General features: G+C 34.5%; 3 protein-coding genes and 1 long non-coding RNA gene across 9 annotated transcripts in view; 1 reads left to right on the plus strand and 3 right to left on the minus strand.

Annotated features, from left to right (window-relative positions):
* Positions 1-23,135, minus strand: part of LOC137716766 (putative disease resistance protein At4g27220) — a 79,874-nt gene extending 56,739 nt beyond the window's left edge. Inside the window, exon 1 of the mRNA XM_088698715.1 lies at positions 23,011-23,135. The gene's annotated coding sequence lies outside the window, so the exon portion shown is untranslated. The remainder of the gene's footprint in view (positions 1-23,010) is intronic.
* LOC137716765 (putative disease resistance protein At4g27220) lies at positions 53-23,151 on the minus strand. Of its 4 annotated transcripts, none has more exons than XM_088698740.1 (6): positions 23,011-23,151; positions 7,716-7,898; positions 6,711-6,899; positions 6,101-6,181; positions 965-3,336; positions 53-673 (listed from the first exon to the last, which is right to left on the minus strand). In XM_088698740.1, exons 5-6 carry the CDS (start codon positions 3,332-3,334, stop codon positions 128-130), a joined length of 2,916 nt encoding a protein of 971 aa, XP_088554866.1. In that variant the 5' UTR covers positions 3,335-3,336; positions 6,101-6,181; positions 6,711-6,899; positions 7,716-7,898; positions 23,011-23,151; the 3' UTR covers positions 53-127. The 4 variants fall into 4 exon arrangements, with proteins under 4 accessions (XP_088554866.1, XP_068312247.2, XP_088554868.1 ...); XM_068456146.2 differs by lacking the exon at positions 23,011-23,151 and adding an exon at positions 8,013-8,336; XM_088698742.1 differs by lacking the exon at positions 23,011-23,151 and adding an exon at positions 8,013-8,301 and having other exon boundaries at positions 6,711-6,804.
* Positions 10,287-23,530, plus strand: part of LOC137716769 (uncharacterized) — a 32,435-nt gene continuing 19,191 nt past the window's right edge. Inside the window, exons 1-8 of one of the 2 annotated variants that reach the window (XR_015965446.1) lie at positions 10,287-10,588; positions 11,171-11,564; positions 11,789-13,758; positions 13,980-14,305; positions 14,425-14,474; positions 14,597-14,627; positions 14,745-14,820; positions 15,414-15,564. This is a non-coding gene — a long non-coding RNA (uncharacterized LOC137716769). Of the gene's footprint in view, positions 10,589-11,170; positions 11,565-11,788; positions 13,759-13,979; positions 14,306-14,424; positions 14,475-14,596; positions 14,628-14,744; positions 14,821-15,413; positions 15,565-23,530 lie in introns of those variants that run through there. The other variant, XR_015965445.1, reaches the window with a different exon arrangement.
* LOC137716771 (disease resistance protein At4g27190-like) lies at positions 15,266-23,152 on the minus strand. Of its 2 annotated transcripts, none has more exons than XM_088698743.1 (6): positions 23,011-23,152; positions 21,886-22,036; positions 20,884-21,034; positions 20,321-20,401; positions 16,374-18,718; positions 15,266-16,082 (listed from the first exon to the last, which is right to left on the minus strand). In XM_088698743.1, exons 5-6 carry the CDS (start codon positions 18,714-18,716, stop codon positions 15,582-15,584), a joined length of 2,844 nt encoding a protein of 947 aa, XP_088554869.1. In that variant the 5' UTR covers positions 18,717-18,718; positions 20,321-20,401; positions 20,884-21,034; positions 21,886-22,036; positions 23,011-23,152; the 3' UTR covers positions 15,266-15,581. The 2 variants fall into 2 exon arrangements, with proteins under 2 accessions (XP_088554869.1, XP_088554870.1); XM_088698744.1 differs by having other exon boundaries at positions 16,374-18,721.

Here is a 23,530-nt window from a genome sequence, read left to right on the forward strand (position 1 = left end):
ACACCACAATATTTCAAACACTTATGAAAACTAAAAATCAAGCAAAAAATTATTTTAAATTATTCGAAATTTAATTTAGAATAATTGTAAATGTTATTGGAGTATTATTTTAAGTAGGATTAAAATCTTAATTGTAAATCGTCCAAAAAAATTTCATCTTCAACCTAAAATCTTCAATCTGCACTCCTTGTAGTTCTGGGGAACTCTTCCACTCAAAGCCGTTAATCTTCAACTTAGGGCATTTGTATATATGTACAGTTTTCAAGGATGGGAATTTGACAATGCAATTTCCAGAGAAGAAATCTTGCAGACTTGGTAGAGAGAAAAGGTTCAAACTTTCCAACTGGCAAAAAGAAATCTCACCATCATTTCCTGCATCATCTCCATCTGATGTCGTTGCCCCTATTTCTGTCATTCTTTCACAATCCCCAACCCGCATTCTTCTTAGCCGCTTTAAAGTTTTGGCTATCGTATATGTTGCTAAATATTTCAAGTTGCAACAACCAACTACTTCCAAAGTTGTTAAATTCTGGAAGGGAATAGCAGATGACCCTATATCCTTCAATGCAGAACAACCATATTCTTTTGTTGACACTATCTCTTCCATTGATACACGATTTCTAGCCATGGAAGACGATAACACAAAAGTTGAACTATTACAATGGCGCACAACCTGCAGTATTTGTACATTCCATTTTTAAGAGAAGAGAATTCACATTATTTGTTATTATCTAGTCAAATGGTATCTTTAGATAAAAAAAAATTATACCAACAAATATTTCTTAATACGCACTAGATAAAACGAATCACTTCAAATGATCAAATATATGTGAATTTAGCCACACAAAATCTAGGAGTTCTATGGTGGTTGTATCATTTTTCTTTGTAAATTATATCGCTCGAATAAAAAAAAAAAAACAAGTACGAATGGCATAAATGGGAAAGAATGACACTAGTGGCATACCTCCTCAGTAATGATATGTGTATATTGGGCATTGTTTCTGACATGGAGATGCTTGAGTTGTTGAAAATCTTCACTACCTGAGTGGTACACAACATTATCAGCTCCCTCCGACCCATCCAAATACAAATATTCACATGATCTCTTCAACAACATTTCTAGACCATGGTCCAATTCACAGCCAGTTGGGAGATTTAGCTTCAATGTGTTGAGGGTTTCATCCGCATTGTACCATTCCCACGAAGCACCGATTAATATTTGGTATCTTTTTAACTTGTCAGTGAACAAGTCCGTCGGAATACTGCCAGCATCTGCAACATGTATGCTTAATGCAGCTAAACGAGGCAAGTCCTTCAGTTCTGAAAGGCTAGCATTACTTCTTTCTCCGGTTACTCCTTCGGGCACCCATCCGTTGAAGCTGTTTTCCATTCTCAAGTCTTCTAGACTTGTCAACCGTGATATAACATTAGGTGATATCACTTTGAGTTCAGAGCACCAGCTTAAATCCAGCAGTCGAAGACGAGTCAATTTCCCTATTTCTTCAGGCAACTCTTCAAACTTGGAATGTGTAAAGCTGAGAATTTCTAGTTGCAATAGCTGTCCGACTAGAGTTATGTCTCCCAAGATGCAATTATTCAAACACAATGTTCGAAGATTTTCTAGGAGCAGAAGAGATGGAGGCAGCGACGAAATACGCGCGCTGTTTAAATCCATAACTTTAAGCTCTTTCATCTCCTCAAAGAAGTTACCTGGGATTTCAAGCAAGTCACCATTAAAGTGCAAATAAAAATACTCCAGTTGTTGGCATTTCAAAACTTCAGGAAGCCTAGGGATGTTTTTGCAAGACAAAGATATCATTGTGCAATTTTCATAAAACTCCTTATTATTTGGCCATTCCTTCAAGACATCTCCTTTTGCACTTAGTAAGGCACCGTGGTCTTTGGATGCAATCGAGATGGCAACATCACGTAACAAATCATGCATTATGATTGATGTATTGTCCTTGGAGTCAAGTAACAAACAAGAATCATTTAGCTTTTCAATCCGCGCTTGCAATGCATATCCTGCGTCCTCCATTGAATCGATGTTCTTAAACAAACCCAAACCAATTGAATGTTTCAACAAGTCTGTCAGATTAGCCCTTCCAAAATGATTTACCAAAATTCCACAGATCAAGAATAGTTGCTTCAGCTTTGGATCATCCAATTGATTGTAACTCCACACTAAAGCCGAGTATGCTTCTTGTTTGGCTGGGTCTTCGTTGTCAAACACTTTTAGGCTTCTCAAGGCATCCTTCCATACTGGTAAAGTACTATTTCTTAAAGAGCTTGCGACTGTGACAACGAAAACTGGCAAACCTCCGCATTTTTTGGCTACATCGGTTGCCACAGTTCGTATGTCGGGATTGTTAACAACATCACCTGCTTTCGTCTCAAATAAACGCCAAGCTTCTTCCTCGTTTAGAACTCGAAGCTCAAAGTCTTTTTGCAACCGCTTCTCTGAGGATAGCAGTTTTCGAGCTCTGGATGTCAAAAGTATTCTACAATTCGGCCGACAAGGAAGTCCTACCGCCTCCAAGTCAATGCTTTCCCAAATGTTGTCTAAAATTACAAGAACTTTCTTGTCTTTTACCCTGTCACATAGACGGGGTGCTCTTACTGACATAGTTTCGCTTTCTTTAACTTCCATACCCAACTTCGTGGCAATTTCTTTTTGAATTCCTTCAAGGTCCGGATTTTGCCCACTTCTAACCATAACCGCATCAGCAAATAACTTTTCTTTTACCGCTTGCCTATGGACTTCTTCAACCAGTGTGGTCTTCCCCACGCCTCCAATACCATACACCAAGATCAGGTCCTCATTAGGAATTCTCAGTTCATCCATGATTTTCTTTACAGTCGAAGTCCTCGAATCAAATGCCTCATAATGTTTGTCAGAAACCATGGATACCTCTTGTGGATAAACTTCGTACGAAATGCTAGCAAAATTTCTTTTTCCCTCGAGTTCAACAACCGCCTGCTCCAGCTTTGTTGATCTCCTGCCTAGCTTGTAACGGTGCACTGGGTTTGGACAAAACCCACGGAGACAGCTCATCCTTGCTTGCGTATCAGGCTTCCATAATTCGTTCGCCTTCTCGGTGATATCATCCACGTCTTTCAGCCACTTCTGGACGTCAGTTTGGATTTTTTCACCTTTGTTTTCAGCTCCAACTATCTCGAACGCTAGCCGCTCTCGAGCGGCATGTAATTCGTTCACTTGATTCTTTAGATTCTCAAGATTTCTTTTGCAGTGAGCTAGGTAACCCAGTTGGCGTATAGCTGGTTCAACTGCATACTCGGCAACTTTTCCGACAATTTGAATAACAATCTCCATGCCTGCTGATGAATACAAATTAAATTAGAAAAAAAAGGAGCTGAAGAAATACTTACTTTTCTAATTGACTTATGAGTTATGATCGTTCAACAACTTATAAATAAACACAGTACATTTCAAAGTGTATTATGAAAAGGGCAAAATTCTATTCCACTTATTGAAATAGATTACTTTTTGAATAAAACCTTGTCTAAGATTAGAAACTAACTAGTTTCTTGGCATTTAATTGTAATTTTCAAATATTAATTACGTTTTAATAAAGTGGGGCCCACTAACACATTTAGTTCTCATCTCTATTAGAGAGATGATACAAATGATGGTAAAATTATGCGGTAAGAGTAGTGTTTTTGTCAAAAAAAGTTCAAAGCAATGGTTGAACTACAACGTGGACTAAAAATAAAAAAGCTTAAAAGTGGTAGAGGTGGGGAATATACTTAAATCGAGTTCAAGGAGTTATGTGAGGATATGGGACTACAGAAACAACTAACTGTTGCTTACTGATCATAGCAGAATGGTATTACAGAAAGGCAAAATTAGACAGCGATTGAAATGGCAAAATCCATGTTGCTTGAAAAGAAGATGCCACATTCATTTTGGAGTGAGGCAGTTAAAACTGCAGTCTAACTTCTCAACATATGTCCAATAAAGACACTTGATAAAATGAATCCTTTTGAAGGATTTAGTGGCAGGAAACTCGATGTGAAGCATCCAAGGGTGTTCTATTTGTTATGCAGAGATGCCAACACAATTGAGACACAAACCTGAGGACAACAACACCAAATGCATCTATGTGGGATATAGGAGTTAAGAGAAAGGGTATAGATTTTTCAATCTTGAAACTTACAAGGTCATTATTTTGAGGGATGTCATATTTAATAAAGAAGCTGTTAGGAGTTGGGATAAAAAGATTGAAGATATCATCATCTTGGTACCACTTAGACTTGATGAAGTGGAATGTGAAACACAAACTGAGAGTGAAATTGTGTTTGAAATTTAGTCTCCCCAACATTTAAGTTCAACACCAGAGGACCTAGAAGTGCAAGACTCTCCCTTAGGATTAACTTCATTAAGAATGAGGAGGTTGAGTGAGATTTATGCAACGTGCAACTATCGTATAATGGAACCTGAAAGCTTTGAAGAAGCTGAGAATGACCAATCTTGGCAGAAGGCAATGAGTGATGGAATTGTATGATTGAGAAAAACTCAACTTGGGAACTTGTGAATAGACCAAGGGACAAACTAGTGATAGGTGTGAAATGCATCTATAAGACCAAACTGAATCTAGATGGCTTCGTACAAAAGAACAAGGTAAGACTAGTTGCTAAGTGTTATTTCCAACAACCTGGTGTGAATTTCAATGAAACCTTTGCTCTAATGGCAAGGTTGGACACTATTAGGACTTTAATTCCTTTGGCCACACATAAAGGTTGGAAATTGTATTCATCTTTGTTGTCAATAGCATACTTGAATAAGGTTTTGTGGTTCCAAATAAAGATGAGAAGGTGTTCAAATTAAGGCAGGCACTGTATGGACTGAAGTAAGCACCAAGGTCTTGGTACAGTGAAATTGACCACTACTTCCGCAAGAGAGGTTTCAGCAAAAGTTCAAGTGAGGTAGCAATTTATATAAAGACGGGAAAAGGCTCAAAAAGCTAATTGTGTTTATCTATGTTGATGATGCGGTGTTCACTGGAAGCAATGAAGCTATGATTTCTAAACTCATGGAGGATATGACGAAGCATTATGAAATGACTAATTTGGGATTTCTTCATCACTTTCTGGGAATTGGAGTGATTCTAGAATCCAGAGGTATTTTCATACATCAGCAAAAATATGCACAAACCTTACTTGAGAAATTTGGACAAAAATGATGCAAGTCTGTTGCTAGTTGCTACCCCATTGATTACAAATCACAAAGTGTAAAAATGATGGAACTGAAGCTGCCGATGAGAATTTGTACAACAAAATTGTTGGCAGTCTACTATATTTGACAACAACAACAACAAGACTTGATATCATGTTTGTAGCAAACCTACTGTCAAGATTTATGCATAGTATAACAAAGACCAAGACTAAAAACCATGTGTTCCATCAGAAGAATAAACACATTAAAGAAAATTTCATTTCATCGTAGAGGCATTGCTGGAAAACACAATTGAGTTGTTGTACTGCAAGTCTGAAGATCAGATTGCATATATTTTCAGCAAAACTCTGCCTAAACACAAATTTGTTTATCTGAGAGGACTGCTTGGAGTCAAAGCATAATCCATATAGAAGGGAATGTTGGAGCTAAATGAGATTTGGTTTTGATCCTACAACTTGGAACACAAGAAATTTGTTTGTGTTTGTTTTCCTTGAATTCCAAAAGGCTAGTGTTACTTTGTTGTTAGTGAACTAGGTGTGGACTTGGTTTCATTAGACAAGTGTATGCACCAAATTAGTTTTTTAGATTGACGGGCTCAGAGTAATTGTCTTTGTTTGGTAGTGAAGGATAAGAGATAAGAATGTATGAAGGATGCTGAGCTGCTACTCTTAGCTCAAGCATTTGATCTCTAAAATTCTTTGATTTGTTCTTCATTCTTTTTCAAGATTGCATCACGTATGTACACTAAACTATGGCAGATTTAACATAAACACGATAAATAATCAATACACAGACTAAAAGGTACAAGCTTGCATGGCACCAGATTTGGAAGCAAACCAAATGCCATAAATGAGATCCAAGATTCCAACTCAAATCAAATATGGTTATAATTAAAGAACGTACCCTTAGCTCTGTTGGTTATGGATGAAGTGAGTTGCTCTTCAATATATACGTTCCTTGGAGCACCATTTCAAATCGGTCGTTCTGTAAATTGACAATAAGCTAATAAAGTAAGAAGGGAGTGTACGTAATAATTTCTTTTTTTCTTGCAAAGTTCTTCTGGATACAATTGCAATTTGCTAACTAAAAGCAAAAACAACTAAGAAATCTAAAAGCACTAAGTTTTATATTTTTCTTCTAATTTGACAACATGTGTACCCCAAAGCTAAATGAAATGATTATCAAATGGGCCCTAAACCGCATGTAAAATTGTGTACTTCACTAAGGTCAACTAAAAAAAGATGCAGGTCACCAAATAGGATGGACTAGAAAGTTATGCCCGTGCGTTGCCAGGAGATTAAAAATTGTAAGAGAGATTGTGTTTCGAAGATACAAGGAGTATGCCAAACCACGCAAAAAAAATTTTGCTTCAACGCTAAAAGCTTTTGTCCAGTATGTGTTGATTGTTAAGGAAGCATCCTAGGCAAGGAAAGAAAAATATTGAAACACACGAAGCAAATTTATATGACAATAGAATCATACTACAGAGAAAAAAAGGATAGAGTATGCTTACCTAGTTTGTTGTTGTTGTGTGGATTGGAGTCTGGTTTTGCACCAATTGGAGAGGACGTTTTTTTCCAGCAGGACTTCACTACCAACATTCTTAGCTAGATGGTGAACGTTGTATGAGGCATCGTTATTATCCACAAACATGGAATTTGAAAAGATATAACTATAAATTCAAGCTTGAACCAACTTCTGCCTATATACAATGAAAAAAGCAAATCATAATTTCAATTCAGTCCCTCATCAGAATGTATAAGATAATGTGAATTAAAAAAATTCACCCAAAAAAAGATTAAAATTTTGATATTTATAAATCTCAAAATCACAAAACTCCCAAATTTAAACAAAACAAACTCCACATATGTGTGTTTTTCATGTTATAAACTCGAGTAGAATAGGCTTACATACAGTTGTTATAAAACAACACTTGTACCAAAATTCACTCACATTCTTAGTTGTAAGTTGTTGATTTGGTAAAAATTGGTGACTCATATAATGTATTGATACATTCATAGTATTTTTAATCAATTTTTACATACAATTAATAATATGGTTGTATATTTGCACTCGTTCTTTTCTAAATTTCTGTTCTCAGATTTTTATTCATTATTACTTCGTAAGTAAACAATTTTTTTTTAAAGGCAGAGAATGCAGTAAATTACATATTCACTTGGCTAGGAAAACTAAAACCAAATAAGTTACTAAATGCACCAACAAATATAGTAAAGCTAATTATCCATGAATTCCTTAAAAAAAAAAAAAAAAAAAAACTGAAAACTGTAATAATGCTGAAAAGCATATCTAAACTGTAATAATGCTGAAAAGCATATCTAATGAAAGGAATGATAAAATTTTTTTTTATATTAGAAATATCTTCAATTTTTATAATTATATACATGAGTTCCAAATGGCATAGGAAATTACAAAAAAAATAGAAAGAAGGAGAAAATGTGAAATTCCCAGATTAACATATGTCCTGCTATACTGAAGTATAAAGAACTCTAGTAATCACCTTGCTTATGGTAAAAAAAATAGTTTAAATAATGTTTTGTTGGAAAATAGCATTAGCATGCCAACTGTCATCGACTTGAGCACTATGGAGAGAATAATTTGCTTCAGTGTTCCGGAATTTGCATACATTTGAAGCACATCGTAAATTATTGTTCTGTGTCACTACCAATGGAGTTGAGAATAGCTGGCAGCAAAAAAAGAGCAAATAATTTGTTATTAAGCATGCAGACAATATATTTCACACTTATCAAAACAATTATTTCTATCTAATACAAATGAAAGCAGGCTAAATATCTACCTTATTTAAAAAAGAAGTCTAATATATGGAGAGGAAATTGATGCAGAATGGTTGTGCAATTGCTGTTCTTTGCTAGTTTATATAGACAGTGGACACCTATGTTTTCCCGCTTGCTTTCTGCAATGCAAGATTCTTTCCTCATATTACCATAAAGATTTGCCTTGATGATGCTGTTTACTCTCCTCGGACGAAAGGAATAACAAGTTTGAGAGGTGAATCTATAGTGGCAGTGTCGGCAAGCAACTATTTTTTATAGAACGTAAACCTTGTTTTCAGAATCTCACATCAACAAGCATAATGGCTTACGAATCAATCCTCGACAGCAGAAACAAAGCATATACGTCACGTTGAAGCGGTATTTGGCATTCGTGCCGCTTTCTCTTAGGCAATTATTCCTTTTTTTTTTTTTTTTTAAAAAATTATATTTAGTCTCTAGATACTAATGTTCTTTCATTGAGATCTTATTGACTTTTTGGTTTTAATTGAAGTCTTTGACATTAATTTATTAACGTAGAGATTGGACAACTCCGTTTTCCTAAGTGAGGATTTCGGGAATTCTCAAATCACATTCGTTCATCATACATTATGCGGTTAGAAATTATTGTAATTTTTTATATTTAAAATTAAATATAAATAATATCTGACAAAAACTGATCATACAATGTACGATAAACGATTATAATTAAAAAATCTTTAAAATCCTCGTAAAAAGGATCAAGCGAGAATCCAAAAGGTTTTGCCTGTTTGCGTTTTGATTTACCAAGATAGGAATATGGTGACTTCTTATCAAAAAGATTTTGCTAAGAAGTTATTGTGCTGAGAGAGTAAATGAGGCGTGGAAGAGAGGAATTAGTGGATTGCAATGATGAGTCGGATTGGCGCATGATTGACGCGCTGAAAGGGAGGAAACTCGCCAAAAGGTCAAGGAAAAGGGACAGGCTGAGGGAAGTGGGGTCCTGCCTGATGACTTGTCGGTCACTCATGTACAATCCCAATTGCATTATTTTGATAGGTCTTTTGATAGGACGACATTGATTTGGACTGTTGGTTGATCCAACTGTCTTAATTTAAAATTATTAATTATTAATTTTCAATTTATAAATTTATAAATACATTTAATATAATGGATGAAGTTGAATATGATATATTTAACTATATATAAAATAAAATAAAAAAATCTAACAGTCTAAAATTAAATCAAAATGCAATGCTTTGTTTCAGAAAATAATCAGTTTAGTTTTTTTTCATTATATATCGGAATCTAATATTTTTAAGTTAAAATGTTTATGAAATTAAATTAGAATAACCTACATAATTTTTATTTTTTTTTAAAAAGTTACTTAATGGACATAATTCAACTTAAATTCATTTCTTAATAATCTTTGGTTAAAAAATTTTTGTTCCCAATGTTTGAAGATGGTCTTATTATAGGTATAACTAGAAATTACGCCCGCGCATTGCTGCAGGAACTAACTGTTTTAGACATAATCGAATGAATAAAACACATTTAAGTTGAATAAGAATGTCCCCATGATTAGTCTTCTCGTTTATTTTTCACAAACCAATCACATATTTAAAATCCAAGTACGAAAGCTTTGCAAAGATAAATTAAAAATTTATATAACTAATTAGACTTTGAACATGCAATCAAGGCACATAATTGTATACCTAAAAATAGTAAGGAACCGGCTTCTTCCTCCCACAACCAGAGTTCCTGAAATATCCAAAGAAAGTAAATCTGTTAGCAATTAAGAGAAAGTGGAGGACCAAATCGTATTAAATTTGAGTTAAATGAGCAAAGGTACACCAATTAAATGAGATACTAAACACATTTCGAATCTATGAAATAGAAGAACAATCATGTTAAAACTCTCAAGATGGTGTCCTGAGCACAAAATTATAGGTTAATAAAGGTAAATCCCAAGATATTGTCGTTAAGTTAGAAATTAATTTGCCACTGATGAAATTCGAACCCATGCCGTCATGTAAGGAAATCATTCCTTTCTATCATAGTGGTAAAGGGCCACCTGCAACCCATAATCATTATATAAAAGGAAAACTAATGAAAATAGTTTGAAAATTTTGAGTTTTAACGATAAAGACAAAATAAAGGGTAAAATAAATAGTAACAGGATTGACTTTCTAATGTAAAAATATAATTTTTCGTTAAAATAAACAGTACTGAAAGTTTTTCGTTAAAATTCTTTTATATAAATGAAAAGATACTTAAAATCAAGATTTTCTATATTTGTGAAATGATATATGCCGAGCGCATCCGTATTCCGTGCTCATTAAAATATATATCCGATAAGGTCGTTGATTTACAATATGAAAAGACATTCTTGAAATTACGAAAAAGCACCGAAAGCTTCCCGCTACGTCTAGTATGTTCTAGCTGCTTGCGTGTCGTCGGTTCATCCTCCTTAAAATCTCTCACTCACACTCTCCCAAGCACCCATCAGAAAAAACTCACAACGATTCGATCAACCGAAGGAAATACCATATCAAATTCTTGAAACGCAGTTGTGGATTTACCCGCCATTGTTGCAGAAAAGCTTCAGCTTCCTCCTCATAAGGTACGTCCAAGATTTCTCTTGCTTCTCTCTGTGTGTGAATCTTTTGAGTTTTTAGAGTTGATTTCCATATGGGTTTTGGGTTTAGAACGAATTGATTTAAGTAGTAAAGTCTCTGTCATTTTTCAATCTCGGAAAAAGAATTGAAGAAGTTCAAGAATTTCGTAAATTGGGAAGACATGATCGATGATTGTATGTTTTATTTATACGCTCTGTTTTCGCCTTTCGATATTTGTTGAATCAAATTGAAAGGAACCCCGGTGAACAAGTTTTAATTTTTATTTGAATTGCATGTTACCAAGATGGAATATTTAAGAAGTTCATGAGTTTCGTAAATTGGGAAAGGTATGATCAAAGGTTCTTTGTGTTCTTGGGTTGAATTGAAAAGAACCCAGATAAAATATTTTAATTTCTAGTTGAAATTAAAGAAACCCAGATGGAGATTTTTAATTTTTATTTGAATTGGAAGTTTCCCAGATGCAAAATTCTAAGTTTTGTATAAACTGAAGGAAATTATACAAAAAGTTTGAATTTTTACTGTATTTTTTTAATTATCTCACCCATGTTGTTTGCCGTGTTTGTTAGGTATCATTAATTGGTGAAGGAAAATGAACCCTGATAAGTTCACCCACAAGACCAATCTTCTAGCACACTGGATACATGGACTAGCACTTCATTTGGGTTTTCAAAGATGACACCTAATGAGGGGATGCAGTTTCTCAATTATATACTTTCATGGATTTCCAGGGCACTATCTTGTGCAATAAAGTATTGAAACAGGCAAACTCTACGACACAAGCAACCATACCGTTCGGAGGAAGTATCAAATTTGATGGTTCGCCCGTTGCCACCTCTACAGTAACTCAGGCAGAAGACAATCGGCCGGAGAATGGAGCTTCAGACCAAGGATTTTGTTAGGGTGTAACTATATAAGATAACTGAACAAATTATCGAGGGAAATATTTGACGGATACATTCGGTAATTATGTACAATTTTTTAATGTGTTATTAAACTAAATATCACTTATCAAATTTTATTTTTCATTCATAACAAACTCAGTTTTTCTTCTTTTAATCATCAGTGCACAAGTTTTTCCATGAATTTTTCCCTTGATTCTACTTTAAGAATGTGTTTAAATGTACATGTATATACACGCCGCAAGAAAATATAAACTTACTGATCATTGTGCCCATCAAATACAGCCTCTTAGATCTAAAAGCACAACAGGAAACTCAGAGAAAGACAAAGGTGCTCTACCTAGCGGAAATGAGAATCACAAGCACAGCGGATGCTAGTCACTCCAATTATCTTCATTCTTGGATGGTCCTTTATCCTGCATTTCCAAACATGCATAAGATACAAGCCGCTAAGTAACTAATAAGGTTAGATACACAAAATTATCAGGTGTCGCATAAAGAATTGTGGGGATGTTTTACAACAGGCATAGAAAAAAATATTGGGTCTTCAATAACTTTTATTCATTTGAGCATAAAGAAATGTTCTATTTTGCTTGATAAATTTCAATAGAAGTACTCTTATTAGGGTATAAATATGTGGATACTCCTATGGTAGAAAAATATCATTTGAGTATTTACCCAAATCAACTTCCTGTTAATAGGGGTAGATATCAAAGACTTGTGGGGAGGTTAATTTTTTTATCTCATACTCATCCTGATATTGCATATGCTATGAGTGTTGTAAGTTAGTTCATGCACTCGCCTAGGGAATATCACATAGCTGCGATAATGTGAATTTTGGCATATCTGAAGTTTGCACCCAGTAAAGGAATACTTTATGGAAAAACATGGGCATCTAAAACTTGTGGGGTTTACAGATGCAGATTGGGCTAGCATTGTTACTAATAGACGGTCTACATCTAGGTATTTTACGTTTGTTGGAGGTAATTTGGTTACGTGGCATAGTAAGAAGCAGAAAGTGGTGTCAAGGTCGTCTGCGGAAGCTAAGTATAGAGGTATGGCGCACATAATATGTAAACTTCTTTAGTTACGTAAACTTTTGAGATGTCTTGGTTTTGAACTAAAGGAGACTATGTAGTTATATTGTGACAATAAATCTGCATGTAGAGATTGATCGACACTTTGTCAAGGAAAATCTTGAAAAGAAAATTGTCACTATACCGTTTGTGAGTTCATGAAAGCTTCTTACTCATGCAGTATCTAGTAAGGTTTTTCAAGACTTAATCATCAAGTTGGGCATATATGATATTTATGCACCAACTTAAAGGAGGGTGTTGATTTTAGTCTTAATTGTAAATGTTATTGGAGTCATGTTTTAAGTATGATGAGAATATGTAATCTTTAGGATTTAGTGTCCTTGTATTTTGCAATTACTGTCCTTATAGAATAAGGTGTTTGTGCCTATATATTGTAAAATCCTAAAGGATCCCTCCAACCTCATCTTTCCAAATTCACTCATTTTTCTCTAATTTTAGTACGTACACCATCAGACTCCTTTTATGTCCTTTGTGTTGATCCAAGTTCCAACCACTCTATTCTTCCATCACACTCATCTTTTATTTATTTATTTATTCTCTTCCCTTCCTTCCCTTCCTATTTGAACGGTCACGGTTAAATCACGTCAATATCTTATATTAATTTTTTATAATAAAAAAAAAGATAAAATAAAAGAATGTAAAATAAGAATATGAAAAGGAATAAAAGAATGTAAAAGGAGGATATGAAAGGGGATAGAATAAAGGAGAGAATCCTAGCCCCTTTCTTAAACGGTTAAACCTCCCATTCTCGTTGTTTTCTACAACCGGCGCCCTCTTCATCACTCTTTCTTTTTCTCTTCCTGTCTCTCTCTCTTTCTTTCTTTCTTTCTTTCTTTTTATCTTTTGAGTTCTTTTCCTTTTTCACTCACCTTTCACAAAAAAAAAGGTGAAATTCATCTCTGTCGCTCACAATTCGCAAAAAAAATTGTAAACCTCAAACAAAGAAATCGCATAAAACCTCAAACCCTATTATCAACGAAGAGAATTCCCACACAATCGAAGTTTGAAACCAACAAATCAATTTCAAGTGTTAAGCTGCTAGGGTCTGGGTCTTCGAATTCCGACGAGCTGTTTCCATACGAACCGCGGCGCACCGTACCGTGCCATGCCGTCGAACACAATCCTCTCTGCTCTATCTCCGGCGTTCAAGCCATTAAGGTAAGCAATTTCTTATTTATAAAACGAATTAGGGAGTTACATCGGGCTTTTGAATTAGGGATTTACAAATTGGGGATATGGGCATTAATTTTTTATTTAGGGTTTTAATTTTGGAGAAATTAGTAGGCTAGGCAGGGGATTAATTTGATTGCGTCAGAATTTAAGTTTTGGGATTGTTGATCTGTTTGTTTTGTTATTGTGTTATTGGGTTGGTTTTGCAGTGATCCGTGGATTCTTGTGACATCTGAAATTGATTAGATCAGCCATTTGCAGTTCTGTCGGTTTGTTTTGGGTTTTCAAAACTTCTTTGTATGTATGTACGCATGGTAAAATCCAAACGGTCTTAACACCAGTTGATCTATTCAATCTGATTTCATCTATCATCTCGCACCCAGATTTCTCTATCTTTATTTATCTATTACCTCTAATTTATAACTTTAAAATGTTTGACTGTTTTCCCGCTTTGATCAGTATGAACAAAATTCTTGAGCGGAACCATAAAAGTTGCTATTCCTCACAAGACAATGTTGCTGAGAACGAAACACAGGTGATATTTCAGAATTACCGACCCTCATCAAAATTCTGTTTGCATTTTTGTGTTTGTATGTGCTGGTGGTGGTATGAGCGTCTACTGACTGTTATACTTGATGGTTTATATCCTCTAAGCATGCATGTTGGTTGGAGTCAAATGCAAAATCATAGAGTCAGAATTTAAGGTAATCTATATGCATTTCATTTGAAGTTTCGTTCCATAGAATTTGCTTCACCGGTGCAGATGATGTTATAACTGTTTTAATGGCCTGAATGGATGATTTAGAATTTGCTTCTTCGTATGCAGATTACCATACGTATTTGAGAGCACAGCTGATGTAAGTTCTCTCTCTCTCTCTCTCTCTCTCTCTCTCTCTCTCTCTCTCTCTGTGCATCGAACTGTTTTGTCTGTCAACTTTGCTTATAACTTACTCTCCTTGCTTTCCCTTTATCAGGAAAATTTTACCGATTGCAAATGATAAATGTTACGAGCATGGGAAAAGCATAACCAATTTTAAATCAGCTTGTCAGGTATGCATTGATTCCTGATTCAAACCATCACTTCCGTTTAGTATGTTGTTTATCATTTTGTGATAAAACGGATTTTTTTAATGTGTTGTTAACGTTTGATCGTTTTATCTTCAAAATATTATTGCTGTATCATTAACATTTGATCGCTATAGTGCCAATTTTAGTTCCAATCAATTCAGCACGTGAAGTTTAGTTTCTAATCATTTTTAGGTTTGACATTGAATAGATTATTTGTACAATATTATTAAGAGACCGCAATATTATTTGTACAATATTATTATCTGTGCAAAAAGTAGAGGAAAAAAAAGAAATGATTGGGTGTGGATCAAAGTGAATTAAAGATTTCAAAGGAGTCAATTTACTGTCTACACCTTCAACAATATTTCAAACACCGCAATAACGGGCGGGTACACCAGCTTATGAAAACTAAAAATCAAGCAAAAGATTATTTTAAATTATTCGAAATTTAATTTAAAATGGGCAGAAGATTGTCTTGGTTAAAACCCAAAACCATTACACACAGAAATAACAAACATGTTAACAAGAGAACTAACTATGCAGCAAAGTTAATTCTTTATATGTATTGAGTGTAGTTTTGCCACGACCACCACGATCCATCAGCAACATCTGCATCACCTTCGCTCTCTTTGTTAGAATCATCATAGCTTCCGTCATCATTAACATCGTCACCCTCACCAACGCCATCATCTGCATCAACAGTCATCATCTTCATCCTCATGACCACCACAAATAATCTTCTGTTAATCTTCAACTCCTTGTAGTTCTGGGGAACTCTTCCACTCAAAGCCGTTAATCTTCAACTTAGGGCATTCGTATATATTTACAGTTTTCAAGGATGGGAATTTGACAATGCAATTTCCAGAGAAGAAATCTTGCAGACTTGGTAGATAGAAAAGGCTCAAACGTTGCAACTGGCAAAAAGAAATCTCACCATCATTTCCTGCATCATCTCCATCTGATGTCGTTGCCCCTATTTCTGTCAGTCTTTCACATCTCCCAACCCACATTTTTGTTAGCCGCTTTAAAGTTTTGGCTATCGTATATGTTGCTAAATATTTCAAGTTGCAACAATCAACTACTTCCAAAGTTGTTAAATTCTGGAAGGAAATAGCAGATGACCCTATATCCTTCAATGTAGAACCACCATATTCTTTTGTTGACACTATCTCTTCCATTGATACACGATTTCTAGCCATGGAAGACGATAACACAAAAGTTGAACTATTACAATGGCACACAACCTGCAGTATTTGTACATTCCATTTTTAAGAGAAGAGAATTCACATTAATTGTTATTATCTAGTCAAATGGTATCTTTGGATAAAAAAAGTTATACTAACAAATATTTCTTAATACGCACTAGATAAAACGAATCATTTCAAATGATCAAATATATGTAAATTTAGCCACACAAAATCTAGGAGTTCTATGGTGGTTGTATCATTTTTCTTTGTAAATTATATCGCTCGAATAAAAATAAAAAAAACAAGTACTAATGGCATAAATGGGAAAGAATGACACTAGTGGCATACCTCCTCAGGAATGATATGTGTATATTGGGCATTGTTTTTGACATGGAGATGCTTGAGTTGTTGAAAATCTTTACTACCTGAGTGGTACACAACATTATCAGCTCCCTCCGACCCATCCAAATACAAATCTTCACATGATCTCTTCAACAACATTTCTAGACCATGGTCCAATACACAGCCAGTTGGGAGCTTTAGCTTCAATGTGTTGAGGGTTTCATCCACATCGTACCATTCCCACGAAGCACCGATTAATATTTGGTATCTTTTTAACTTGTCAGTGAACAAGTCCCTCGGAATACTGCCAGCATCTGGAACATGTATGCTTAATGCAGCTAAACGAGGCAAGTCCTTCAGTTCTGAAAGGCTAGCATTACTTCTTTCTCCGGTTACTCCTTCAGGCACCCATCCGTTGAAGCTCTTTTTCATTCTCAAGTCTTCTAGACTTGTCAAACGTGATATAACATTAGGTGAAATCACTTTGAGTTTAATGCACCAGCTTAAATCCAGCAGTCGAAGACGAGTCAATTTCCCTATTTCTTCAGGCAACTCTTCAAACTTGGATTGTATAAAGCTGAGAATTTCTAGTTGCAATAGCTGTCCGACTAGAGTTATGTCTCCCAACACGCAACCATCCAAACACAATGTTTGAAGATTTTCTAGGGGCAGAAGAGATGGAGGCAGCGACGAAATACGCGCACTGGTTAAATCCATAACTTTAAGTTCTTTCATCTCCTCAAAGAAGTTACCTGGGATTTCAAGCAAGTCACCATTAAAGTGCAAATAAAAATACTCCAGTTGTTGGCATTTCAAAACTTCAGGAAGCCTAGGGATGTTTTTGCAAGACAAAGAGATCATTGTGCAATTTTCAGAAAAATCCTTATTGTTTGGCCATTCCTTCAAGACATCTCCTTGTGCTCTTAGTAAGGCACGGTGGCCTTTGGATGCAATCGAGATGGCAACATCACGTAACAAATCATGCATTGTGATTGATGTATTGTTCTTGGTGTCGAGTAACAGACCAGAATCTTTAAGCTCTTCAATCCACGCGTGCAATGCATTTCGTGCGTCCTCCACTGAATCGAAGTTCTTAAACAAACCCAAACCAATTGTATATTTCAACAAGTCTGTCAGATTAGCGTGTACGCTACGATTTACCATAATTCCACAGATCAAGAATAGTCGCTTCAGCTTTTCATCATCTAATTGATTGTAACTCCACTCTAAAGCCGAGTATACTTTGTTGTCAAACGCTTTGGCATTCTTCCATACTGGTAAAGTACTTCTATTTCTTAAAGAGCTTGCGACTGTGACAACCAAGAGTGGCAAACCTCCGCATTTTTTGGCTACATCGGTTGCCACAGTTCGTATGTCGGGATTTTTAACAACATCACCTGCTTTCGTCTCAAATAAACGCCAAGCTTCTTTCTCGTTTAAAACTCGAAGCTCAAAGTCTTTTTGCAACCGCTTCTCTGAGGATAGCAGTTTTCGAGTTCTGGATGTCAAAAGTATTCTACAATTCGGCAGACAAGGAAGTCCTACCGCCTCCAAGTCAATGCTTTCCCAAATGTTGTCTAAAATTACAAGAACTTTCTTGTCTTTTACCCTGTCACATAGATGAAGTGCTCTTACTGACATAGTTTCGCTTTCTTGAACTTCCATACCCAACTTTCTGGCAATTTCTTTTTGAATTCCTTCAAGGTCTGGATTTTGCACACTTCTTACCATAAGCGCATCAGCAAATAACTTTTCTTTTACAGCTTGCCTAAGGACTTCTTCAACCAGTGTGGTCTTCCCCACGCCTCCAATACCATACACCAAAATCAGGTCGGTATTAGGAATTCTCAGTTCATCCATGATCTTCTTGACAGTTAAATTCCTCGAATCAAATGCCTCATAATGTTTGTCAGATACCACGGATACATCTTGTGGGCGGACATTGTATGAAATGCTAGCGAAATCTTTTTTTGCGTAGAGGTTAACAACCACCTGCTCCAACTTTGTTGATCTCCTGCCTAGCTTGTAACGGTGCACTGGGTTTGGACAAACCCCACGGAGACAGCTCATCTTTGCTTGCATATCAGGCTTACGTAATTCGTTCGCCTTCTCGGTGATCACATCCGCGTCTTTCTGCCATTTCTGGACGTCAGTTCGGATTTTTTCACCTTTTTCTTCAGCTCGAACAACCTCGAGCGCTAGCCCCTCTCTAGCGGCACTTAATTCGTTCACTTGAGTCTGTAGTTTCTCAAGTTTGCTTTTGCAGTGAGTTAGGTAACCCACTTGGCGTATAGCTGGTTCAACTGCATACTTGTCAACTATTCCGACAATTAGACTAACAATCTCCATGCCTGCTAATGAATACAAATTAAATTAGAAGAAAGGGATCTCAAGAAATACTTTTCTTTTTTAATTGACTTATGAGTTATGATCTTTCAACAACTTATAAATAAACACATTACATTTCAAAGTGTATTATGAAAAACAGATAATTCTATTCCACTTCTGGAAAAAGATTACTTTTTGAATAAAACATTGTCTAAAATTAGAAACTAACTCTAGTTTCTTGGCATTTAATTGTAATTTTCGAATATTAATTACATTGTGTGGGATACATTCATACTGAAACTAGTGTGGGATACATTTGTACCTATACTTGTATAAACATCATAGTACTCTCTCACATTTTCTTGAATAATCATGTTGGATTCTAATAAATCTGATGGGCAAATGGTAAGAACGCTTACCGCTCTTATAAGGTCATGTCAGTTTGTTTAAATGGCTTTTCCATTTGTGTTTTCAGATTTGTAAAAAGAACACATTTATTTGTTTAAAAACTTCCAATCGACATACATCATTTTATGAAAGATAAATAACCCGATTCCAAATTCCTTTGAAAGGTTATATGTCTAATGGCCTTGCTTCAATTCCAACCAACCAAGAAACATCTTCATCATCAAATAGCCACAATAATAATACATATAATTATATCTAAAATTTTACAACACTCTTCACTTTTCTCCCTATTTTTTGGATTTCAATTAGAGCAGGGCTTGACAAAAAGTCAATTTTATATTCCATTATTTAAATAATTCCCTGAAAGCTAAAACCAACCAATGAATGGGGAGCTAAATGAGATTTGGTTTTGATCCTACAACTTGGAACACAAAAAATTTGTATGTGTTTGTTTGCTTGAATTCCATAAGGCTAGTGTTATGTAGCTGCTAGTGTTACTTTGTTGTTAGTGAACTAGGTGTGGACTTGGTTTCATTAGACAAGTGTATGCACCAAATTAGTTTTTTTTTGTCTTTGTTTGGTGGTGAAGGAGAAGAGATATGAATGCATGAAGGATGTTGAGCTGCTACTATTAGCTCAAGCATTTCATCTCTATATTTCTCTGATTTTCTTCATTCTTTTTCAAGATTACATAACGTATGTACATTGAACTATTGCAGATTTAACATAAACACGATAAATAATCAATACATTGACTAAAAAGTACAAGCTTGCATGGCACCAGATTTAGAAGCAAACCAAATGGCCCACTGTTTACCAAAAAACTCACGATTATTCTTTTTTCTTTTTTTTTTTTTTTTTTTTTATAAAAAGCATAGGGTTAATTTTTATGACCTAGGGTTAAGCGATAATGAGTTTAGGACTCCGTCCAAAGGCCGAGTCCTAAACCCTAAATTATAAGCTACACTCGCCCACATCCCGATTTCGACACCCTTATCTATCCACTTGTCATGCTTCAATTTATTCTTATTTATAAAATTTATTTAGTGTTATAAAGTAAATCGATTCTACAAACTATTAAATCCGGAGCATTTTTCTCTATTATTAAGGGCCTAATTACATGTGAAAAGCAAATATGAAGACAACCACCAAATTACCATAAATGAGATCCAAGACGCAAAACTCAAATTAAATATGGTTATAATTAAAGAGCGTACCCTTAGCTCTGTTGGTTATGGATGAAGTGAGTTGCTCTTCAATATATACGTTCCTTGGAGCATCAATACAAATCAGTTGTTCTGTAAATTGAGAATAAGCTAATAAAGTAAGAAGGGAGAGAACGTAATAATTTCTTTTTTTTCTTGCAAAGTTCTTATGGATACAATTGCAATTTGCTGTCTAAAAGCAAAAGGAACTAAGAAATCTAAAAGCATCAAGTTTTATCTTCTTCTAATTTAACATGTGTATCCCAAAGCTAAATGAAGTGATTATCAAACCGACCCTAAACCATATGTAAAACTGGTACTTAGGATGGATTAAAAAGTTTTGCCCACGCGATGCTACGGGATTAAAAATTGTAAGAGAGGTTGTATTTTGAAGATACAAAGAGTATGCCAAAACAAGCAAAAAAAATTTGCTTCAACGCTAAAAACTTTTGTCCAGTATTTGTTGATTGTTAAGGAAGCACCCTAGGCAAGGAAAGAAAAATATTGAAACACATGAAGCAATTTTATATGACAACAGAATTATACTACAAAGAAAATAAGGATAGTGTGGTTACCTAGTGGTTTTTTATCTTTTTGTTTTGTTTTGGGATTGGAGTTTGGTTCAAACCAATTGGAGAGGACCTTTTTTTAGCAATTCAGCAGGACTTCACCACTACCAACATTCTTAGCTAGATAGAGAACGTTGTATGAGTGCATCGTTATTATCTACAAACATGAAATTGGAAAAGATATAACTGTTAATTCAACCTTGAACCAACTTCTGCCTATATACAATGAAAAAAAAACAAATCACTATTTCAACTCACTCTCTCATCAGAATGTATAAAATAATCTGAATTAAAAAATTCACAGATTAAAATTATGATATTTATAAATCTCAAAATCACAAAACTCCCAAATTTAAACAAAACAAACTCCACAAATGTGTTTTTCATGTTATAATCTCGAGCATAATAGACTTGCGTACAATTTTTATAAAACAACACTTGTATAACACTTATACCAAAATTTACTCACATTCTTGGTTGTAAGTTATTGATTTGGTAAAAGTTGGTGACTCATATAATGTATTGATACATTCATAGTTTAATTAATCAATTTTTACATACAATTAATAATATCGGTTGTATACTTACACTGTTCTTTCCATTCTCAGATTTTTATTTATTATTAATTCATAAGAAAACAAATTTTTTTTTTAAAAAGAAAAAAAGAAAAAAAGGCAGAGAATGCAGTAAATAACATATTCACTGAGCTAAGAAAACTAAAAAGTGTGAAATATATTGCAAAAATATAGCTAGTGAGTCTGCTTGACTGTGTTGCTTAACTGTGGCTAGAAATAAACTGAAATGTCTCAGTGATTCTTTCTAGCCTTCAAAATAGGTCCTTTTAAAAATAAATAAAAATTATCCATGAATTCCAAAAAAAACTGAATCCTGTAACAATGCTGAAAAGCATATCTGATGAAAGGAATGATGAATGAAAAAATAAAATCAAAGAAGGAGAAAAAAAATGAAATTCCCAAATTAGTGTTACACTACAACACTAGCAATCACCTTGTTTTTCTTAAAAAAAATAGTTTAAATAATGTTTTGTTGGGAAATAGCATTAGCATGCCAGCTGTCATCGACTTGAGCACTACGGAGAGAATAATTTGCTTCGGTGTTCAGTGTTCTTGCGTGTCACTACCAATGGAGTTGAGAACAGCTGACACAAAAAAATGCAAATAATTTGTTATTAAGCATGCAGACAATATATTCACATTTATCAAAACAATTATTTCTATCAAATACAAATTAAAGCAGATTAAATATGTATCTTATTTAATAAAAGTAATCATGGTGGAACAACACAATCATATACTTAACATGAAAATTCTTTTACTTCTCAAACATCTTTATAATTTTCCTTCGTCCGATCAGATGAATTAAAATCTAAAATTTGAAATTTTTTTTATAAAAACATGGTGAAAACACTTCTAAACGACTTAATCATCAAGTGACTTAAGAATTATAAAAAAGTTGATAAGATTATATTGGTAAATCTGTATCAGAAAAGTTGAAATATCTCAGGACAAATAGATTGGTAACTATTAACGTAAAATATTAATTAATTGAAACCATTGAGGAAAAAATCGAATTTGAGAACATTTTTTTCAACGGATTTTGCTTCATTGTTCACATTAGATTATCTTGATTAGAGGACGATCAAATATGTAATTTAAGGGTATTCAATTAAAATTTAAAGTAATTGTATAAAATTCAACATATTCAATAGGTTAATAAAATTCTTAAAATCCGATTGTATTCAATTAGGATCTTAATAAAATTTTTACTTTCTAAGTATATTCAATTACAAATTAGAAATTAATTTTAAAGAATTGAAAAAGTTGAGAGAATTTTAAGCATTCATAAATCTCACATCTTCCATAAAATTTTAAAAAGATTAAATCAAAATTTATAAGAAATCTCTACAAATCAATTAAACTACATAAAAATTCATTAAAAATTTTTAAATTCTGAATTGAATACGTGCACCTAACACTCGACAATTCACGGTAAAAAAACATAGCCATCATCCCTCATAAAAAATATGAACTATTATCCTTATTGCGATGTATTTAAACCGATCACAAACAATCCCATGACATCTCATAATATCATGAGGGCATAAACACATACAATTATCAAGAAGAACACAGAACCATTAACCCACTTCTCCACCGCCTTGACCCCGTTGATTTTTGGGTGAGTTTGGGTGGTGTTTGGAGGTGATACGGAAGGTTTTGCCGAGAGGGAGAAGGGAGAGTTGCAGAGGGGGACAGATGGGAGGAGAGGCAGAGAGTTGTGAGGGATGAGAGAGAGTGACAGTATTGGAAGATGGAGGAGCCTGAGTGTAACGAGAGATTAAGGGCTGGTTTGGTATTGATGTGCTTTAAAAAAAAGCTGCTTTTGCTGTGCTATGAGAATAAGTAGCTGTGAAATAAAGCAGCAGAGTTTTTGGTAAACTTTTTGTAAAAGTGCTTTTGAAAAAAAAAAAGCAGTATTAGAGTGTTTAGTAAACTTTTATGTAAAACAGATATGAAAAAAAGCCGGTTTTTCAAAGCTAGATTTTGCAGCTTCTTGTTTTTGGCTTTTTTTCATCCAAAATTGTGAAAAAAAGCTGAAGCTGAGTGTTTACCAAACACAAAAATAGTTCCCA

This window comes from Pyrus communis, chromosome 8, assembly GCF_041283825.1.
Source record: "Pyrus communis isolate YQ-2024b chromosome 8, ASM4128382v1, whole genome shotgun sequence".
NCBI classification, from domain to species: Eukaryota; Viridiplantae; Streptophyta; class Magnoliopsida; order Rosales; family Rosaceae; genus Pyrus; species Pyrus communis.